This window comes from Manis javanica, chromosome 16 (genome assembly GCF_040802235.1).
Source record: "Manis javanica isolate MJ-LG chromosome 16, MJ_LKY, whole genome shotgun sequence".
Lineage (NCBI taxonomy): Eukaryota > Metazoa > Chordata > Mammalia > Pholidota > Manidae > Manis > Manis javanica.
In genome coordinates, this window is record NC_133171.1 from 19,611,691 (window position 1) to 19,632,904 (window position 21,214).

The 21,214-nt window shown below is 44.4% G+C and overlaps 1 protein-coding gene across 7 annotated transcripts in view; it reads left to right on the plus strand.

Annotated features, from left to right (window-relative positions):
- The window catches only part of KIF13A (kinesin family member 13A), a 172,868-nt gene that overhangs the window by 82,115 nt on the left and 69,539 nt on the right, over positions 1–21,214 (plus strand). For all 7 annotated transcript variants that reach the window (XR_012126288.1, XM_073224702.1, XM_073224704.1 and 4 more), the window contains exon 4: positions 9,637–9,697. Coding sequence is in view for 6 of the 7 variants with exons in the window: in XM_073224702.1 (XP_073080803.1) it covers positions 9,637–9,697 (61 nt within the window). In the remaining variant the exon portion in view is untranslated. The remainder of the gene's footprint in view (positions 1–9,636; positions 9,698–21,214) is intronic.

The window sequence follows — 21,214 nt, forward strand, 5'->3', positions numbered from 1 at the left end:
CTTCAAATGTACTGTTGGAGGACTTAATGGGGTGGCCTAGTTCTTTTTTGAGCAGAAGTAATCAGAGTGTGAAAGCACCAGAAATACTACGGATTGTGCATTTGTAGCACCCGCCTCCCCACCCTCAGCAGCCAGTGAAGCAGACCTCAGAACTGAATGATGAAGGGGTAGGTGTGGAGGGGCGACTGGAAGAGCTGTGGCTCAGTCAGTGCCCTGTGGCTCACAGCTCAGCTTGGCAGGCTCTCCGCACTGACGGCAAGTCCTTGCACCCTGTTACAGCCCTGGGCTGGGACCTGGGAGAACTCGTTCCTGTTTTCAAAACTTTAAACTTCCGGTGGTTTTCAGGGTACTTTTCCTTTTGGTGCTTTTTCCCACCAGCTGTTAATATTCACCCCCTTCCTTCCGTCCTGCACTGAGAGGGTGACCAAGACTAGTTATTTCTTCCATTAATATCTCATGTTTATTTCTTCCAGTAGTAGTTGGGTGTCTTTCAGCAAAAAGTGACAGGAATTCAAACTAGGTGACCCATAAGACAAATGTATTTTTGTCTTAGACTCTGGGATGTCTCAGCCCAAGGTCAGGAAGTGGCCGGGGCCCAAGTGCAGTCACTTCTCCCCACCGCCTGTCTCCGTTCCTGTGTGTGACTCTGTCTCCCTCACAGACCAGCTGCGGTTGCTTCTCTGGTCCACATGGTCAGAAATATGGCCTCAACATGTCCCAGATTTTATAGCATCAGCCACCAGAGAGCTAGTGTGACTTCCTTAGTCCCAAATCCCAAAATCCCAAGTCAGACCCCCACTTGAGACCATTTAACTGTGGCCCGGGGATTATGGACTTGTGGGTGGTCCAGCCTGGGCACCATATCCCCTTCCCTGCCATCTGTCCTGAGCGGTCACGTATGTAACATACAATTCCATACGCCATGTGAAAATGGGGCAGCAGAGCCTGGGAGCCTACCGGCTAGAGTGAGGCCACTGCAGCTCTCCCGAAAGCAGGTGCTGTTTCTGGGCCGAAAAGCAGAGCGGCTCCTCCCTGCAGCCCCTCTCTGTCCCCACCTGCGTCGTGATGACTGGCCGGCCTCTGTCTCTTGTCTTATCACTGTCGTCTTATAACATGTTATGACTTATAACATGACAGATGTTCAGTCATCTTCATATCGCTGCCACAGTGATCATTCCAAAGTGAGCATGTGGTCCTGCCACTGGCCAGCCGCTAAATTTCAGGCTTCTTAACAAGCCACCTGAAGTTGGACGTGATCCGGCCTCAGCCCACTCCCCAGGTTTTTCTTTCTCCTGCTGCCCTCTGCCCTTTGCACACTGCTCCAGCCACACTCGACCCCTTGCCAGCTTCCCCGGTTACTCGGGATGCCTTTCCTACCTGTCTTCTCAACAGTGAACTTTGAGCGTTCAGCACAAGCTTTGCCTTCTCTAGAGACCTTCCCTGAGTCTCAGCCGCTCCCCGGCCTGGACCCCAGAGTGGAATTCCATCTTTGCATTTCTGTTGAACCCTGTACTTACCTGTATGTATTACACTCTTTCCTTTCCTTGATTCCTTCTCTCTAGAAGAGCATGAGATCTTTACAGGTGGGGACTCTTGTTTCTCTCCTAACTAGTTCATAATGGCTCAGTAAGTGCTTATGTAATGAATGCAAAGACGGATTCGTTCTTAGAAGAGACACTTCTCCTGCCCTAAGAAATCCGAGCCGGGCCTGTGGTGCTTCCCCTGGGGAGGCTGCTTCCCGTGGTGGGTCGTGAAGTCCCGACTCCTGGAACGCGGCCGTATCAGCTTGTGGATGTGCGGCAGATGCTCCTGGCTTGTCGGGGTCTTTAAGATGCTGTGACCTCTTCGTAGCCAGGCCCTGCTGACTGTGTAATCGAAGACGGCGGCACCTGCGGGCATGTGCAAAGGCAGGAAGACAGCAGTCACTTGACGGTCCTTTAAGTAGGAAAGTGTCTCTGTCAGTGGAACCCCCGGCCACAGGGAGACCTCTGGCAGTCCCCCTTGGGTGCCCAGGAGCAGACACACTCGGCTGCAGGCCACGTTTGGGGCTGGCCAAGCCGCAGCGGCCAACGGCCGAGGGGGACAACGGAGGCTTTCAGTGTGAACTTGGAACTTCAGCCTGGCTACTTCATGACGAATGGAGTTTAACTTCTTTTTTTTTGACTCTTCACATCTCTGGTTTAGGAGAAAGAGGTGAAAAAGTGTTGAAACTTGGCATTAAAAGAAAAACTTTGACATGACAGGAAATACAGTACTCAATTCCCACAACACTGGTGAAATGTAAACAAATTTGGCATGTCTTTCATATCAACTGCAGTCTTTCAAATGGACAAAGTTGAAAAGTAGCCCCCAAACAGGACATTGGCAAGCCAATATATGTAAAACTGGAGAAATGGGGGTCTGCAGAGAGGTCTCAGGCTCAGTTTTCAAAGTAGGTAGCGGCCAGAAGAGGCTGTTGCCGCAGCTGGGTCCGCAGATGTGAGCAGGGGGTGACGCACACAGAGAGGCGGGTGCGGTGTCCACGGGAGGAGGAAGGCCTCTCAGGCAAAGCGAGCGAGGCCGCGAAGCCCGGGCTGTTTTTCCCAAGAGAAGCCTTTTGATTCTGGACTCAGGAGCTTCGAAGTGTGTTTTGCTTTTGGCAAAGAACTCGACAGGCTGTGGCTGCCCCTCCGTCCATGGCCTTGTTTTTGCCTCTTCACTTTTCAGTCTTTATTTGGTTAAGCAAATACTGAGTTCCTGTCTCCCGGGTCTATACCCGTAGGGAAGAAAGAAGTGGATCAGCACAGTCCCTGGCTCAGGTAACCCTCTGTCTTGAGAGTATAAAACACCTAGGATGCTGCTTGGAACATGATAAGCGCTCCTTAAGTGGTAGCCTTGCCTCGAGCTGGCCCCTGGGCAGACACCGATCACTGCAGCCGCTGTGTACAGAATCACTGCTATGTGCCAGGCATTGTGCTGGTAGGCATTTTGCTTAAATTCCTGCAAACCTAATTTAATGTAAATACACGATTGTTTAGGTAGAGGGCACAGAGGAGGGAAGTCACGGAAGCACCGGAGGAGGAAGCGCCCTGGCAGGAGCTGAGGAGCTGTCGAGGCTGGCTGGGCGGGGAGGTGAGGAGGGGGAGCTGCCCGCAGTCCCGGAAGCACGGCTTCCCTGGCCGCTGCATTCCCTTTTCTCCTCTTTGCCCCCGGACTTCCCACTGCGCTCAGTGCACTAGAGGGTTTCTTGGTCATTGGTCATTGGTGGGGGTTCTGAGATGAGGAGATGGCTGGCTCTTGACATGATCTACAGGGGAGTGTGGGAGCTGGCACCTGCCTTTTTGGGAAAGGGAAGGGAATCCAAAACACACACACATAGTATCGTGGGGTGACACCAGTCCTGTCACCTCCACCACTGGTGTGAGAACAAAGGCTGTTGCCAGGCACTGCTGCTGAGCCTCCGTAGTGCTGCTGGATGGCCCACGCTCACGGGTGTGCACGGAGCCCTCACGTGAAAACACAGATGCACAAGGCCATTTAGTTAAAAGGAATTTACCAAGAAGTTTTTTTTTAGTGGAATTTTGTTGTTGTTGTTATCATTAATCTACAATTACTTGAAGAACATTATGTTTACTAGACTCCCCCCTTCACCAATTCCCCCCCCACAAACCCCATTACAGTCACTGTCCATCAGCATAGTAAGATGCTGTAGACTCACTACTCATCTTCTCTGTGTTGCGCAGCCCTCCCTGTGCCCCCCCACATATACATGCTAATCGTAAGGCCCCCTTTCTTCTTCCCCACCCTTATCCCTCCCTTCCCACCCATCCTCCCCAGTCCCTTTCCCTTTGGTAACTGTTAGTCCATTCTTGGGTTCTGTGATTCTGCTGCTGTTTTGTTCCTTCAGTTTTTCCTTTGTTCTTACACTCCACAGATGAGTGAAATCATTTGGTACTTGTCCTTCTCCACCTGGCTTATTTCACTGAGCATAATACCCTCTAGCTCCATCCATGTTGTTGCAAATGGTAGGATTTGTTTTCTTCTTATGGCTGAGTAATATTCCATTGTGTATATGTACCACATCTTCTTTATCCATTCATCTACTGATGGACACTTAGGTTGCTTCCCTTTCTTGGCTATTGTAAATAGTGCTGCGATAAACATAGGGGTGCATCTGTCTTTCTCAAACTTGATTGCTGTGTTCTTAGGGTAAATTCCTGGGAGTGGAATTCCTGGGTCAAATGGTATTTCTATTTTGAGCATTTTGAGGAACCTCCATACTGCTTTCCACAAATTTGAACTAATTTACATTCCCACCAGCAGTGTAGGAGGGTTCCCCTTTCTCCACATCCTCGCCAATATTTGTTGTTGTTTGTCTTTTGGATGGTGGTGATCCTGAGGTGATATCTCATTGTGGTGTTAATTTGCATTTCTCTGATGACTAGCGATGTGGAGCATCTTTTCATGTGTCTGTTGACCATCTGAATTTCTTCTTTGGAGAACTGTCTGTTTAGCTCCTCTGCCCACTTTTTAATTGGATTATTTGCTTTTTGTTTGTTGAGGCATGTGAGCTCTTTATATATTTTAGATGTCAACCCTTTATCAGATCTGTCATTTATGAATATATTCTCCCATACTGTAGGACACCTTTTTGTTCTATTGTTGGTGTCCTTTGCTGTACAGAAGCTTTTCAGCTTGATGTAGTCCCACTTGTTCATTTCTGCTTTTGTTTCCCTTGCCCGGGGAGATATGTTCAAGAAATTGTTTTGAGAAGTAAGTTCTCAGATAATTTTTGTTTGGTGAAATGATGGACAGTAAAGATATTAGGAAAACCAAGCTCTTGTCCTCTAAGAATTAATAATGTAGAACAAGAAAGGAACCTCACACACACACACACCCATACACACACAATCTGGGCAGGCAGATGAGAAATTCAGGTTCATAAGAAGTATCCATAAGAAAGGTTTTATAATGGAGTGACATTTAAGATGATGTTGAAAGAGTTTAATTCAGAGAAATTGAAGAGTGTGAACTTCTACTCCACAAAAAATCTGATGTAGATGTTCATAAATATTTCTTTGCATGAAATTAGGTTTTCTTGAGATAAGTATTGGATTCATCATGCTCTGCCAGGAGAGTGCAAGTCAGAGGTATTCATGTGAATTTGGGGAATAAAATGTGTTTCTTTCCCCCCAAGAATAATTGTTTCATGTTTCGTCTTTTAAACTAGACTGCAAGCCAGTAGAGAACAAAAATATGCCTAATGCACATTGGTGTTCCCGATAGGACATAGAACTGGGAGGGGCGGGAAATAGTTATTTGTTAATTGCTTTTTGGATTAAACCTTCTGTAACTGGAGAACACGTTGGTGAACACAGACTACCAGACCAGAAAGGGTAAGTGAAAGATACAGAGGTAATGCGCGTGAAAGGACCTCCACATTCGGTTAGTGTGGTTCAGGAATGATTACAGATCACATGTCTTAGAACACTGATACCGTCTGTTCCTTCAGGAAGCAGATTCTTTCATTTTCTAAAATTGAATCTTGCTGAAACGCCATTAAAGATAGGACTTTTAGGTAAGAGTGGAGTGTGTGCTGTATCTTGCTCCTAAGTCCTGGGATGCCTTGGCCTCAGAATATATATCACTCAACACATTGCCTTATTAAAAACAGCTTTTAGCAACTTTACTAGATGTTCAGTGGTTCACAAAGACGCAAGGCTAACATTTTCAAGGGAGTGATGAAGGTGGAGCAGATGTGGGCAGCAAGCTGCAGGGAATTAAATGCTGGTATGAGTTTTACAAGCTGCAAGCTAAGAGGAAGGAGTGGGATTCTGAGAAACCAGAGTCAAATTTTATTGAAAACAATGAAGACAATGGCTTTCAGATTCTAAAAGCAACTGGGGAGCATCTGTACTTCTTGCTTTTTTCTAGTTGAAGTCTCTTGTAAGATACAGACATCTTTGCCAAAAATGTCCCCACAATGTTGACTGGCATTAATGAAATAGGAAATTCTTACTTGGTTTTCAAATCTGATTTTTTTTGTCAGTGTATGCATTAAAAAGCCCCCCTTCCCCCTATCTCCCACACTTGAATTAAGATACTAGTGACTTCATAGTGAATACATGAAGTAAGCATTTAGGAATTCTAATGAAATGAGTCAGAAGTCGTAAATAACATATTTCTCTAATATAACATGCTAGCTTTGAAAAAAGTGATTTTCTTCTTTTTTGAAGTGGCCAGTTGCCAAGGAATAGCTCTCAAGAAAACGGCTTTGTTATCTCTTTTGAAATGTCAATGGATTTTGTAAAAACTTCCATAAGACCAAAGAAAATCATGTCCCCTTTTGTTACCAACATTTTATGCTTAAATTATTATTAAATTTTGGTCATGAAAAGAAGGATAATAGTTTGTGAATAGTTTATTTCTAAGACTACCGAGATTGCAAGGAAAATAATTGGACTACCTAAGACAAGAATGATTTTGAACATCTTTAAAGCTGTTTTAGTAACAGTCATAAGAAATAATTTTTCTGTCAACAGACAAACAATTGTCCTAAATTCTGTGCAAACTAAAAACTGTACATGATGTGACCATGCTTGTCTATCCACCTGAACCGAGCAGTGGTGGTTCTCAAGGGGACTCCGTACTTGTCTCATAAGCAAGTCTGCATTTGACCATCGGAAGGGCCAGGTTCCCCCAAACCTCGGATCTTCCAGGAACAAAACATCTAAAGATACATCTTGAGTTTGAATTTCTACCTATTCTTAATAGTTCTCACATCCACTCCATGTTCTTGTCTACATTCCAGCTCCTTCTCCTGGTATTATGTTTACTTATTGAAAAAATACTATATACAGTGGCTGCTCTGCATGAGGTACTGAGCAGGCACTCTGAGGTGATTGAACCTAGTCCCTGTCTCAAGTCTTCAAATGCAGGTAAGACCCACACGGCTGAGGTGTACGACAGGAGCACGTGTGAACCATGCCATAGGAGCTACAAAGTGCTACAGAATTTCATAGAAAGGGGGGTCATGTGGACCCTGCAATAAAGAAAAAATATAGCAGTTTTTCTATTCATCTGCTTTGAGTTTTAGGGAAATCCCTCAAATCTCTGGGCTTCACTTTCTCACTGGTAAATGTTTAGAAAAATAATAGCCCGCACTCCATGACTGGTTTGGCGGATGATCATTAGAAAATGCTCGTGATCAAAGGTTTTGAGATTTGAGACATGATTCAGTTCAGGGGGAGTTGGGTGTTTGGCAAGCAAAAGGCAGTGTATCTACCAGTACTCTCAGGGCCCTTGTCGCCTCTTCAGGGTTTTAATATTTATCTGAATTTTAGGGGGCAGATGAGTAACATGAAAATTTTTTATGAGCAAAACAACTTCATTAACTGTTTATTAGAAATGGAAGTTGGCACAGAATTTGGAATGATTATTACTGAGAGGTAAACCATCAAAATTTGGGATAGTTTCATTTTATTTCAAGTAGATTATTGTGAACGTAACTCTGGCTGTCTAGCCTTGTATGCAGAATAGCAAACTGTTAAAAATAAGTTTTGGGTAGGTATGAAAAATGAACATATAAGAAATAAATGAATATTTCACTGTGTATAGCCAGCTGCTAAGAGGAGTTCATCGAGACTCCGGAAGAGAACGATAGGCACCTAAAAACTGAAAAAGAGCCTCTACTGGCCGTTCAAAGTATGGAGAGCTGACTTAGCTCGGAAGGAAGGGAAAATATCCTGGGAGTGAAAGTTAAATGTTTTAAGATACCGTTAAAGGGAGGTTGTAGAATCTCCTTTTCTGGAAATGTTTAAGAACAATACAGATCTTCGTCTTGTAGCAGAAGTGCTGAAGCTCAGGCCTGCCTAGAGGCAGGAAGATTAGCTGGATTCCGCCCGTGTGGTCTGTGGAGTCCTGGGAGAGTCCTCGGACGCAGTGAATATCCCACATTCTGTTGGCGGAAACTATTGTTTCATAGCTGTTCATTTTAAACTTGGTTATTATAAAGCTGGCGTGAAAGTTTATATAAGTAACAAAATTGCATTTGTATTTGAGATTGGTGATATAAGTTATACGCACTGTATATACCTGAATCAATTCTAAAAGTATTAAAGTATGTGTCATGCTGAAACTATTCAGGCATAAGTCCTTTTATGATCAAGAAAATACCTACTTTCGTGCAAGGTCTCGGTGACATTAATCATTCCAACCGCTGTGAGTCCTCCAGGGTACAAATATGATCAGTATGGTTCCTGCCTTCTAGGAATTTAAGTCTGCCAGTGGAGGCAGAGATCATATATTTACATGGTAAATGAAAAATAGAGTTGTTGGGGTAGGAGTCACAAAAAAGGGATTAAACAGCATTGTGAGATTTCAGACAAGGGAAAGATAATTCCTTTGGATTTGACCAAGCAATGCTTCATGGAAGAAAAATGTGTTGTTGAACTGGGCCTTAGGGACTATGGAGAGTTTAAGGGGGGAAATAAAGAGGAGGACGAGGATGGGTGGAATGTTACGTACTAATTCCAAGGTACAGACAAGGTGAGCTGGAGCTCAGGGAAGTTGGGAGCCATCTGCTAGAATGGCCTCATTGTGGCCGACCTCAAATGCCAGGAAGATCTTGAGTCATTCGCTCAGTGCTTAAGCTCCTTTGGCGATGATGAAACATCAAAGGGCATGGGAGGTTTGCAGCTTGCTGTCTGAGCTGCAAGGGAGAAAAGGTGGGGAGCCTTAGAAAGTGGTTGCTGGTCATCTGGGCCCGAGTTTGCGGAGGGAGACAACTGAGAAACAGCAGTTTCAAGATGTGTTAGTGGGTGTTAGTCAAAAAAGAGCCTCTTCACCAAAGTTAATTGGAAAAATGAGAAAGTTAAACAAGTGGGTTTCTTTGCTGGAGAACTTCTCAGAACCTTTAATATTGAGAATTGCATTGAGAATCTCAAGGTAAAATGTGCACAATTTCCAACATGATTTAATCTTTTTTTTTCATGGACTGCCTCATGAAACTACTGTTCCTGGGAGCACACTTTGGGTAGCATCACCGTGTGCATTTGTTTGGTGGTGGGCATATGCACAGTGGTCATAGGCGTGGGTAACAGTGATAAGATGAGAGTCCTATGGAGGAAACCTCAGCACGTCCCGCTACATAGTAGTTATTCAGTAACTACACCGAAAATTAATGCATGTAAGAGTGAATTATGATTTATCAACAGTTCTTGGCCCAAGATGGCATGCTGACACAGGAGAGGGAATGGAGTCCCAGATGGAAACGTTGGGGAGATTGAGTTTCAGCTATGATAGAAATGGTAACATGTTTGAAAACAAGAAGGAAATGGTTAAGATGAAAGTTGCTCGCTTTAGTGATACTCGAGAAGTGGTGAGAATCCAACTGAGGGTTTCAGCGGATGCTGGAGCTGTGGACTTAGCAGAGAAGTCAATGGTTTTTTTCTCACGAAATGTATCATTAAAAAAAATTTTTTTTTAGGATGTATGGTTGTTTGAATTCTACAAAAATGGCAGTTTTCATGTACAACAGATGAATAAGGAGTATTAATAATACGTCTTCATCTGCATCAGTAAATTTTTCTTTTATAGTACAATGTACTGACAGAAGTTAATCAATCTGTAAGTTTAATATTTTGTTCTTTCATTCAGGTATTTGCCTTTGATTATTGCTTTTGGTCCATGGATGAATCTAACACTACAAAATATGCTGGTAAGTTGGCGCTCTCTCCACCCGATGGTGGGTCCTCAGGCCCCTTCCTCCATTACGTCTGCTTTCTGTGATAATTCTGGAGTTCTGTTTTTCCTATAAAATTCACTCTCTTTCTTTCCAATTCAAACGTGGGCTTTGAAGTCAATATGATTTGATTTCAAGATCTGACTTTGCCACTTGCTGAAAAGCCATGAACAGTTGTGTTTGTTTGTTTTTTTAACCTCATTAAAGCTTCAGGTTCTTCACCCAAAAGCGGGTATTAGTATCTTGAGAGGTGTTTTGAGGCGTAGAGGTAGCGGGGCCCACCTCAAGCCGTGGGGACGCGTGCAGAGGGGCTTTGGTGTGCCGTGCCTTTCCTTGGCACCCGCTTTCAGGCACAGCGAGGCTCCGTTTACATATGCAAAGCCCAGACGCCCTCGGGTCCGGCTCCCACCCGCGCCTTGAGTGTCCTGAGCGGTCCCTCCTGGTAGGAACTGCATCGCCTCCTAGCCCCACGTCTTGCCAATGTTCCTTCCTGCAGGCATTCTTGCCCTCTTCCAACGAACACAAATGACCGCTGATTTTGTGATTTGTGATCAGACGTGAGTCTTAGCCCTTCTTAGATGTTCACCACAATTGCTTTGGCTCCAGGGGAAAGCATTTGTTTAATGGAGGAAGTCTTTGATTCCTACCCTTCTCTGTCCCCATTTTCTTAGATATTTAGTCTTAATGAGTGCTTTCTCCTTTTTTCTACTTGTAAGAATATGAGTTGAATGACTTTCGTATTTATTTTTAAAAACAAAGAAAAAAAATGAGGATGCAGAGGATGCAGGTCCTCCAAGATCAGAAGGCCAGGAAAGCCACTTGCTTACAGGGAAGTCTGTTCAATGAGAGCCTTGTCCTTGCCACAGAAAGCAGACCTGTTGAGAAATTATTTGATAGATCATTATTTCAAAAGTTAACAATCTTAAACTAGGAAAATTCCCTCAGCTGTTCGCATCGTATAAATTAGCCTTTCTTTCCAAACATCATTCCTGCAAATTCAGCCATGCATTTTATTAACGTGAAAGATAGTTCTTAATGTTGGTTATAATTGATTCCTCTTTTTGTGGGCCCTCTGGGACTTCAGATGACAAATTCTACCCAGTCTGGGGCAGTCTGCCTTGACTGTTGGCGCTGTGTGTATTTCCGTGCTGGGTGTGTGCTTTTGGATAAACAACAAAAGTGAAACAGTTTCTACTGTAACAGAAACAAATGAGGACAACTGATATGGCTATTCAAAGCCCAGCCTTTGTTCAGTTGATGCTATTCAAGATACAGCCAGATGTATCTTCCTGAGTCGGAGCTCTTCTCATGCAATTCTCAGATACTTTCAAGGACTCCTCATTGCTCATGGATAAAACCCGAACTCCTTGGACTGTAGTCAGAGCTCCTTATCACACAGCCCCGGCCCACCTTCTTCACCCTCTGCTCCTTGACGGCCCACCTTCCATGCTGCCCCAGCCCTGTGCTGCTGGGCTCCTTAGCTACCTAGGAAGCCAGAGAGTCTCAGAATAGTTCCTTAAGTATTCATGAACCCTCTACTGTGTGCAGCCTAGGAAGCCCTTGAGAAGTTAAAAATCAAGTTGGAAAGCAAAAGAGTGCTGAACACCCAACAGTAAACATTTTGAGATAATATGTAGTTAAACTCTAATCTTCACAGGTGTTAAGCGCTGTAGAAAACCCAAGGAAGGACAAACCTGGTAAGGCTGAAATTGCCTGAGAGGCATCAGCAAGGAGGCGGGACTGAAACTGGGCGTGAAAGACAAGCATACGTGTAGCCAAAGGGCGGCTTAGAGGGTGTCAAGCTCGGAGGGAGCAGCGCGACATCAAGGAAGCGCATGGGCGGGAAGCCACAGCAGGGCTTACAGCTCAGGACCACCTTCTTGCTTCTCTTAGTTTCTTTAATCTCTCCGAATCACAGTTTCATTTCTGTAAAACGGGAAACGTGGAGATGAGAATACGTCTCTCATGTGTTCTTGTAAGGGTTGAATAGGTGGCCTGATGTGCTAACTAGCGGAAGGTGCCCGTAAATGTACTTTTTCGGCTTTTCCGTAAGTGAGGGTGCGGAGGCAGAGGTGAGCGTGGTGTGGGTGCGGCACCAGCTGCAGAAGGTGCGTCGGACGGGCAGAAGCCTGGAGACCCACTTGTCGAGTGAGGCCAGATGGTAGGAGATTCCAAAATCTGGACTGAAGTGTTTAGATTGATATGGTGAAAAATGGTCTACTGGAGTGATGTTGTTAAAATGATGTTTAAGGAAGATTCTTTTTTCTTTTTTTCCCTATATCTTCTGGAATCACATGTCCATGACTGCGCATGGAGACCATCCTAGCCCTCTGCAATGTATCACTCATATCCCTTCATATAGAACAAACCTTTTATTTTTATGAGAAATTACTTTATTACATACAGATGATAAAATTCATGTGAAACTCAATATTTCTTTAACTCTTCATTACAATAGTATGTTCAGAAATATTTTAAAAGATAAAAATTACTTTTAAACATACTGATAGCCCAGGATTCACTAAATTGTAGTTTGCATGACCACATCAAATACCACGTTCCAGTCAGCTCTGAAATAGGATTCTCTCTGCACATAAAGCAATACCTATTTACAAAATTTGGGGAGAAATTCTTGTATTCTTTAGATATCCCTGCTATTGTATAAATACTGTGACCGCCTTAGCAAAATGTAAAATTCTCGCTTGCTCTTCATTCAGGTTTATTTGCATTCATTGTAAATAATCTGCCTTGTAAATACATTACTAATAGAGTAGTTGATTGATTTCTATGCTAATTTGATGTCCTTTGTCTTTATTAAAAAAGAAATAGCAGTTCCTTCTTAATTGTGAATAGAGACATTAAGATAGAAGCATTCATTATCTGATGGGAAATAGAGGAAATGGAGAGGGAAGCACAGATTTCCTGAAACTAACCTATTTGTCAGGCTCAATGAATAATGGCATCATTGATACCGAGAGCTCTCAAGGCAGCTCGCAGAACTCTGAGGGGAGAGAGAAAGTGCCTGTGGATGGAGAGAGCAGAGAGAAGCCGGGGCTTGCAGTTTCAGTGTTGGGTCAGCGTGCAGTTATGTTTTGCTATTCTTAAAAGCTATGACAAGAGCTTTCGTTCTCAGGCTTTTGGTAATGAAACACGTAAATCTACGGAAGTGTCATGGCATCGCTGTGTGTTGGTCGGGGTGGTCCAGGAATGTGGGCTCTTACGTCTCACCGCCTGGTTCCCACCCCAGCTCCACCACCTTCCGCGTAAGGCCCGGTGAGTTACTGACTCTCACTCTGCTTGCTTCCTCAAAAGTAAAGTAGGGTTAATAATAGTCCTAATCAATCTGAGCACTAAATGTCCTGTTCATGTAAAGTACTTAAGCCAGTACTTGGCACGTGGGAAAAGCCCACTGAGCCCTCACGTCGTCGTCACTGTCACCCCGTTGCGGCAGCGGTGAGGGCACTCGCGTTGGCCCTCGGAAAGAAACGGCCTTGTGCTGGGGCTCGGGAGCCCTGGGTCTGCTCGGGACGCTGCCCTCTGGGAGCGGTGTTTCCCCATCGCGGAGGGAGGGCGTGTGGCCTGGAGTGGTCTCAGCTCCCCTCCCGCTCTCTGATACACATGAATCAGACATTTTATGCTGGGCACACAGCTGTTCCAGTGGACTTTTCAGAGGCAAATCAAAGGCTTGTTTGTTAAGCCATTTGAATTGCATTGAGTCGTGCTTTGAGAGAGATTTTACATTTAAAATATATTATCTCTTATTATTACCTCTTAATTAGGTAGTCGTAATAATGCTGGTCTGGCAGATAAATTCTGAGTTTTTAAAGCAAAAACCCTTGTGCCCGGGCTAAGAAGAAAACAGAGGTAACCCGTGGAATTCGCACCCAAAGCCAGCAATCTCCATAAACCTGTGTGTTCTCTAACTCCCTCCGTGTATACACGCGCAGACAGACGTAGGTCCACATTTAGGATGATACAGTTATTGTGATGAATGCTGATTAGCCGCAGAGTGTCATAACAGATAATACGTCTTTGTAAATGTTTAAATTACTACTGATTACAATTAAGGTCTTCTCGGCAATGAATCAGTACAGTTTTTGTCATTGCCTGAAGTACGTCATGTTGGTAAATAACAGTGACTTCCAGTAACCTTGGTTTCAATTTTCTTCGTAGTGGGGAGCTATTTTTCTATAAATCTTCATTCCAGAATTTAAAATCAGCCTGGTGATGGCATAGCTGGAGATCACTGTGGACATGAACACACTTCCTGGCCTTAGAGAGTCAAAAATACCGACTTAGAAATTATATAACAATCCTCACCATATGGCATGTTGCCTGAATTTGCTGATGTCATGTGTTTTCAGGCATTGTTAATGCCCTGCGATTCAGGGGAAATGTTGTACGGCCAAACCCTGTTCTGCGCACGTTACTGTGTCCTGTGGGGGGACAGCTGAATACCTCAAGCTGTGGGCAGAGCAGCCGTGTTTGATTCTGTTCCCATGATGGGAGCTTTTATGTGCTCGGAGGCAGAAATAATTTCCATCTCCCACTGTTTAACCCAAGTGAGGACAGTAACAAGACACACCATTTGTGCACCAAAATTTACATTCTAAATGGAGCTAAAGTTCCAGTATTTTAGCCAAGTTCTAAGATATTTGTGTTAGCATATTGTGTCGATTCATTATTTCACTATTGAAGTGCAAGACCCGCGGTGAGTGCCTTGCACAGAGTTAAGTGCTGAGTAATTATTAGCTCTTAGGTGTAAAACCATGGAAGTTTTCCCAGCATGTATGAGAAGCAACAGTGGTTGCCTATTGGAAAAGTTTGTGAAAGTGGAGATTCATCATAAATGATGTGAGTCATCTTAAAAGACACTTGTGAAATAATCTGAATGTAGAATCCTTCTAGATTTTTCTTTTTCTTTTACGGTTTTCTACAGATTGTCTCACCATCCCTAATTTGACAATTCTTTAAGCGACTTACCTTTATCAAGTTGTTCTCTAAGCATTCAACTCCCTTTTTGCATTTGTTGATGAAATTATGTAATTGCAGAGAAGTGTGACCGACATAAACGAGTTTAGGAGCAAGCACAACTGACCCTTTGCCAGAACATAACTCAGCTGGTGGGGGTCTGGAGCAGAGCCTGCTGGCTGGGGTGATCTAGCTTGCAGTGGGCATGCATCGGTGGGTTATTTTATAGGTGGAAGAGCGAGTGTTGATTAATGCAGTGAACTGGATGAGTGCAGGTCAGTTTAGAAGCATTTCTCTGAAATTAATCAGCTATGCTAATACTGTTACATTTTAAAATCATGAGTGTGTGTGTGTGTGTGTACACTTCTCACTTCTACACTCCTATTTTTTAATCCCACCCAATCCCATGGTCTTCCACACTTCCTTCATCCACATCTACTCCTTAGACTAGTTATTGGCACCCAGAGACATCATTTAATTAAGGGGGTTTGCAGGGCTGGAGGATAATATCAATAGACCATGTAGCTCTGAGCACGAGGTTCCCAGCACTGTCTCCCGCTTGGCCCGCAGCAGGTCAGCAGTCATCAAAACACCCGAGCAGGTGGGAACTAGTACTGCTTCCATTTTACACTGAAGAAATGAGGCTCATAGAGGCCTTGCCACCTGCAAGGGGGCTGCGAGCAGGCTGGGAGTGGAGACGCCGTGGTGCTGCGGCCCCGGGCTCCCGCCCACGGGAGGCTGTGCTTAGAGCAGGATGTGGGCATGCCCTGGCCGGCCCCTGGCCAGGAGCAATGGCAGTGGCATTCTCCCTCCTCTCAGAAGTTCCCCGAGTCCTCTCTGCCTCTGTTTGATTTGGGCTCTGTTTTAGTGCCCCCCAAAGTGCAGTGACACTCTGCTCCCCCCAGCCCACGAGAGGTGTGAGTCGGACCTGCTTCTGTATCAGGGACACAGTGTAAAAAACACGGTGGAGCAGAGAGAAATAAAGAACATTTGCTCTTGGAGCAGCTGTTTGCCATGAAAACCCCTTCCTGAGTATCTCCAAAATGCATTCTCTGTTGGCAGTCCTTTCAGGCACGGCCGCCTCCTCCTGGGCACCAGTGCCCGGCCCCCTCCCCACCGACGGAGGTCAGCTGCGGCCCACTGTCCGCTCGTGACCTGCCCCAGCGCCGCCGCTGGGGGGGATCGTCGCCTGCGTGAGTCACCCGTGCCGTGCCGCGGCCAGGACTCCGGGAGGGCAGTGCCAACGGCCCCCGGGCCCCACCACGGAGAGTGCCCCGGCCTGCCTTCCCCTCGTGGCTCCGGTCCTCGGGCCCTTCCGCCGGGACGCCAACGGCCAACTTCTGTGACTGTCGACGGGTCAGAGCTGGTGCCATCCAGTGAGCCTGAAAGCACCGTCCCTTCATCTGAGCGCTGTCATTCCCGGTCATCCCGCCCACGCGAGCTGAATGTCACCGCTCCCTGTGGCGATTTCTGAGAGTCGCACCATTTGAGAGGCAGTTCCCGAAGCCTCGTCCAAGTCGGGCGCTCCCCAGGCCCCCCCGTGGGCGCAGGGAGCCTGTCTGGGCCTGTGCTGCCCAGGTGCCCTGCCCCGGAGCTGGGCCACCTGCCCAGCCCAGACTCATCCAGGTCCTGCGGCTGTCGGCCCTGTTTCAGAGCGGGAGGCGCCCTCACACGCGGGCAGGCCCAGGAAGTCCTGAGCTCAACCTTTTTTTTCACTCCAGCTTGAAAGAAAAAAAAAAAGGAAAGCTGGAGACTGTTTAAACTGATAAAATTACTGATTTTGAATGATCTTCCATATGACTACTTTAGAAAAGTGAGAACTATTCTGTGCACAGGCCACGTCCAGCCTTGCAGCGCCATCCCGTGTTTTATTCACCCGTGATCTATGTGAGACTCCCGTATCTAATGCTGATCGTTACATAGGACAGGGTTATGCCCTCCCACTCTGTTCTCCCGTTTCTTGGACACAGCCCACTGGGACTCGGGCCCTGTGCCTCCGCAGGCAGATGTCAGGCCTGGGAGCGGGAGCTGCGCTTGCCTCCACCTCTCGGCGCCTGCGTGCTTTGCGCCCAGGGCCCCGCTACAGGGTGAGAATCACCTCGGCCCCCCAGGTGACGGAGAAGCTTCGAGCACATTGCTGCTCTTCCTAGTAGGGCCGGATCATGCACAAGTGCGGAGACACAGGGTGTTAGCTTTGCAGAGATCTGCGTGGTGCGTGACTCGGGGCTGGGTGGGTCAGTTCTGTGCCCCCCCTTGCAGAAATCCCGTACCGGAGCCCCTCTCCTGTTCTGAGACTGTGCTGTGGGTCGCTTTTGGCCATGCCTGTATTTTAAGCCTTGTCCACACGATTGCAGGAGGCCTAATCATAAACTCCACAGGGGAAGTGTCCTCTTGGTCATGGTCATTATCAAGTGAGGTCAGGGTCGCCCTGTGGATTCCCAGCAGCAGGCACGTGGAGCTGGCGTCTGCAGAGAGGCCTTCTCCTCTCCGGCACTGGGCTGGCTGAGCTGCCACAGGCCTTGGGTCTGCCAGTGCTGTGGCTTCGCCCCTTGTGTGGGATGGAAAGGGACACTCACGGATCCTCCCGCCTCCCGCAGGGCCTCTGAGCTTGCCCTTGTGGGTTGGTGTGCATTCCCCTGGAAAACAGCGCTTCGTTCGGCTTGTGTGTGAACCCTAGCTGGGAACCATTTGGGGTGGAGATACTGCATCTTTTATGGATTCTCTGATTCCCACCATTCTGCATAAACAGCCCCTTTTTTTGTGAAGTGAGCTTTGAAAAGCAGTTGGCAAGTCATTTTTTCCTATACTCAAAAGGGGGACCGCTGCGTTGAAAAAATAGCAACAGTGGGAAAACCTTCAAGCTTCTGGGTGAAGCAGACTCTTCTTAATAGACCATATAAGGGTCTATTGTGATATTTAATATGATACTTAATAAATATAGGGGTCCATATAGATTTAATAGGTTAAGTAAGAGGGCCTATAGGTCTGTAAGGGTTTAATGATATTTATGATACTTAATAGATGTAAGGGTCTCCTGAGACATTGAATATTTCCTGTCACAGAACGGAGGGCAGCCGTCGTCTGTGCCCATGGGGAGCTGGTCGTGCTGAGGACAGGAGGCTGGGTGAGGAGTCCCTTTTAAGGTTGGGTTGGCAGTCTGGCCTTTTAAATAGTTGCTTCTTATTGTACCAGTGATGCCCTAAGAGTCACCAAACCAAAGAATTGGTTAAGTATAACCCCAGAGAGGGATTCATACAGCTAAAGGAGGTACCAGAATAGAAAAATAAGGGAAACTCTACAGAGCATGTTTCCATTCACAGCTGTATTGATACGATTTATTATCTCGTTTTTTTCCTCCCCCTGTACCTTTCTGAGATATCTTAATGTTATAAAACAACAGTAAACATTTTTCCTTCACTGGACAACATGAGTTGGCCTCTCCTGGCCCAACTGGTACTGTTCCTTCTTCCTCATCATCATGACACACACACACACACACACACACACAGACACACACACACAGACACACACACACACAGACACACACACACACACACACAGGCACACACACGCAGACACACACACACACACACACACAGACACACACACACAGACACGCACACAGACACACACACAGGCACACACACAGACACACAGACACACACACACACACACACAGACACAGACACGCACACACATACACACACACACACACCCTCTTACTCTGAGTATGTCCCACCATTATATTTGGTCAGTGGTATTTTAAGAGTGGACTTCTCAGATAGCTAGAGAAATAGCAATAAATGATTCTTTTACAAATTTTTTCTAAGAACAGGTGTCCTTTCTCTTTGAAATTGGATCACCTCACAGAATTGTGACAGAGATAAACTATTTTAAGGAAAAATAATTAGATGGTTACCTCTTTACACCAAAATTAACTATTAGTCGATTAAAAATTTAAGGAATGATACTAGTAATGGGTATTAACTAAAATGTATTCTGGACTTACGCCAAGTGCTTTACCTATATGGCCTTGTTAATTCATACTAACATCCCAGTAAGGTGGCAACTCCCATTTCTATTTTACTAGTGAAGAAACCGAGAGCTTGCCCACTGTCACACAGCTGGCAAGGAGTAGAGTTCAGGGTTGAAAATAAAACTGTAAAAAACAAGAACAAAAAAGTAGATGAAGATATGATGAGTAGCTATATAATTTAGGGTAACAGATTTTGGAAGCATATATTGCAGGCAAACATCACAAATGAAAAGGTGAAAGATTTGAATATGAAAAACTAAAAGCTTTTGTACGACAAAAGAACAACCTAAGACTGAAAGGTAATTGACAGACTGTAAAAAATACTCACGGAATATGATAGACCAAAGGTTAACATCGTAATACATGGTGAGCATTTTTAAATTAGTAAATATATCAATGACTAAACCAATTGATTTGAAAAAATAAACACAGAACCCAAATAGCCAGTTTACCAAAGAATAAATACATAACGGGTCTAAACAAGAGACAGGAAAAATAAAACAAGAGGGCTTTTTTTCCCCTCTTAGTCAAAACCATGGAAATTGATTGAAGATGTAGAAAAAAGCCATCATGCATCACTAGAGGGCTTAGTAATTTGGTTTTTTGGAGTTTTGCTTAGTAAAGCCAACAGAAAAGTACACAAAGATAAATATTGCAGGAAAAAAGAGAGAGGAAATATTCTAAGTATTCACAATAAACAGTTGCATCAGTTAAGCATACAATGGAAAGGTTAAGCAGCTATAAAAAATATTAATGTTGATATGTCCTTATAGAGGTGGGAAATTGTTCCTTATTTCTTGTCATAAAAGAGAATACATTTCCCTTGAGACATGAAGCCATAGTGAGGAAAAACATTCCAGTCTCTGTAGAATCCAGTCTTGCTTAGATCTGTAAAAATATATGAACTTTATAATGGTACTTTGTGTATATCTTTTCCTAAAATGTGCTTTAGAATAGTTATTTAAGTATGAAAAGGAGAAAAGTTCTTTCTAGAAACACACTATGATTGTTTTCTATTTTTTCATATTCTATTTTGTGTTTCCTGTAATTTTTTCCTTACCTAGTTGTAACTAAAACTTTATTAAACATGATAAACTTGAATTATATTCTGTTAAGCATAATTATAAATATCTAAAAGAACCTGACTTTTCATTTGAAAAGTGTTACATATGTGTTTAATGGAAATCAGACTAGTTAATTTTTTTGTATTATGTATATTTTGTCTTAATGTCCAGGAGGTTACTATGATTGTCAGTAAAAATATAGTCTGTAATTTTTTTGATCGAAATTCTCCGATTAGCAGATACATATTATGTTGATGATCTCTCCTCATCCCAGTGCCTTATTTAATAACCAAGGCAACTGTAGTATTTGCAGTAATTTGGACATAGGTTAAACTGAAATATATTCTTGTATTTTTATATCCTGGGGAATTCTTGATCACTTGATTTTTTGTGTGTACAATTTTACTATGCACATCCTAGCTAGGTTTTTTTTTTCTCACTTGGCATATCATTAATCTATTTCATGTAGCTCTATAGCATTCATTCTTGTTTTTTTTTTTCAACTAATAATCTTTAGTTCAAAAGGTCATTCCTACCAAAAAGAAACACTGTGATTTATCCTCGAAAGAACACAGAGAAAATAATTTCTCATAATTCCAGCCTACTCAGCCCCAGGAGCAGATACCAGAAGTATTACATTTCACTACCTGATAGAGAACAGCTACAAATTCTTGATTTAATGACTTCAGGCTCTTCATCAATGGTAAAGGCTCTTGGACCACGGAAGGTGCTTCTCTGCAGTTGAATCCTTTCATCGACTCAAGCTCTTGGTTTTTTTTTCAAGTTACTAAATATGAATCGAAATCATGAATTAAGTCAGGATGTTTGACCTAGCCAAGTCTTAAAGCGCCTTGTCAGCCCCCGCACCCAACTCCCTTCCTGGGGGCTGGCTAACCAGTGTGGAAGATCAAACGCGATCGCTCCATTCATTGGCTTGTGCCAAGAAAGCTGTGCTTTTAGAATGCCTTCGAATGGCCCTTGGGTCTGGCTGAGGACCACAATCAGTTCTCACAAGGCTAAGCACAGGCTGTATTCAATTCCAGATCTTCTGCACTTTGGGGCTCAGAGCCAGATTTAAGGCCTGCTTTTTTGGCGTGGGCCTTGGGAGTACATGTGGAATAAGGAAGGTCCTTTGAGAAAATGTATGAGAAAAAAAATACTGATGTGCATGAAAGACCAGCAATTGGATAGGTCACACATTTTCCTCATGAGCACGAGACTTTATCATACTTAACTGTAATGTAAAAGATATTTTGAAAGTCTGTTTATCGGGCAATAATTTTGACAATGCCTTTTCTTCTCAGTGTATGTGTGTGTGTGTGTGCACACACATCTTTAGGTAGTCTTCACATACTTCAAATACGTTGTAAGTACCAGGCTCTGTGCTAGGTATTAGAAGCCAAAATTAGGGAAATAAGGATT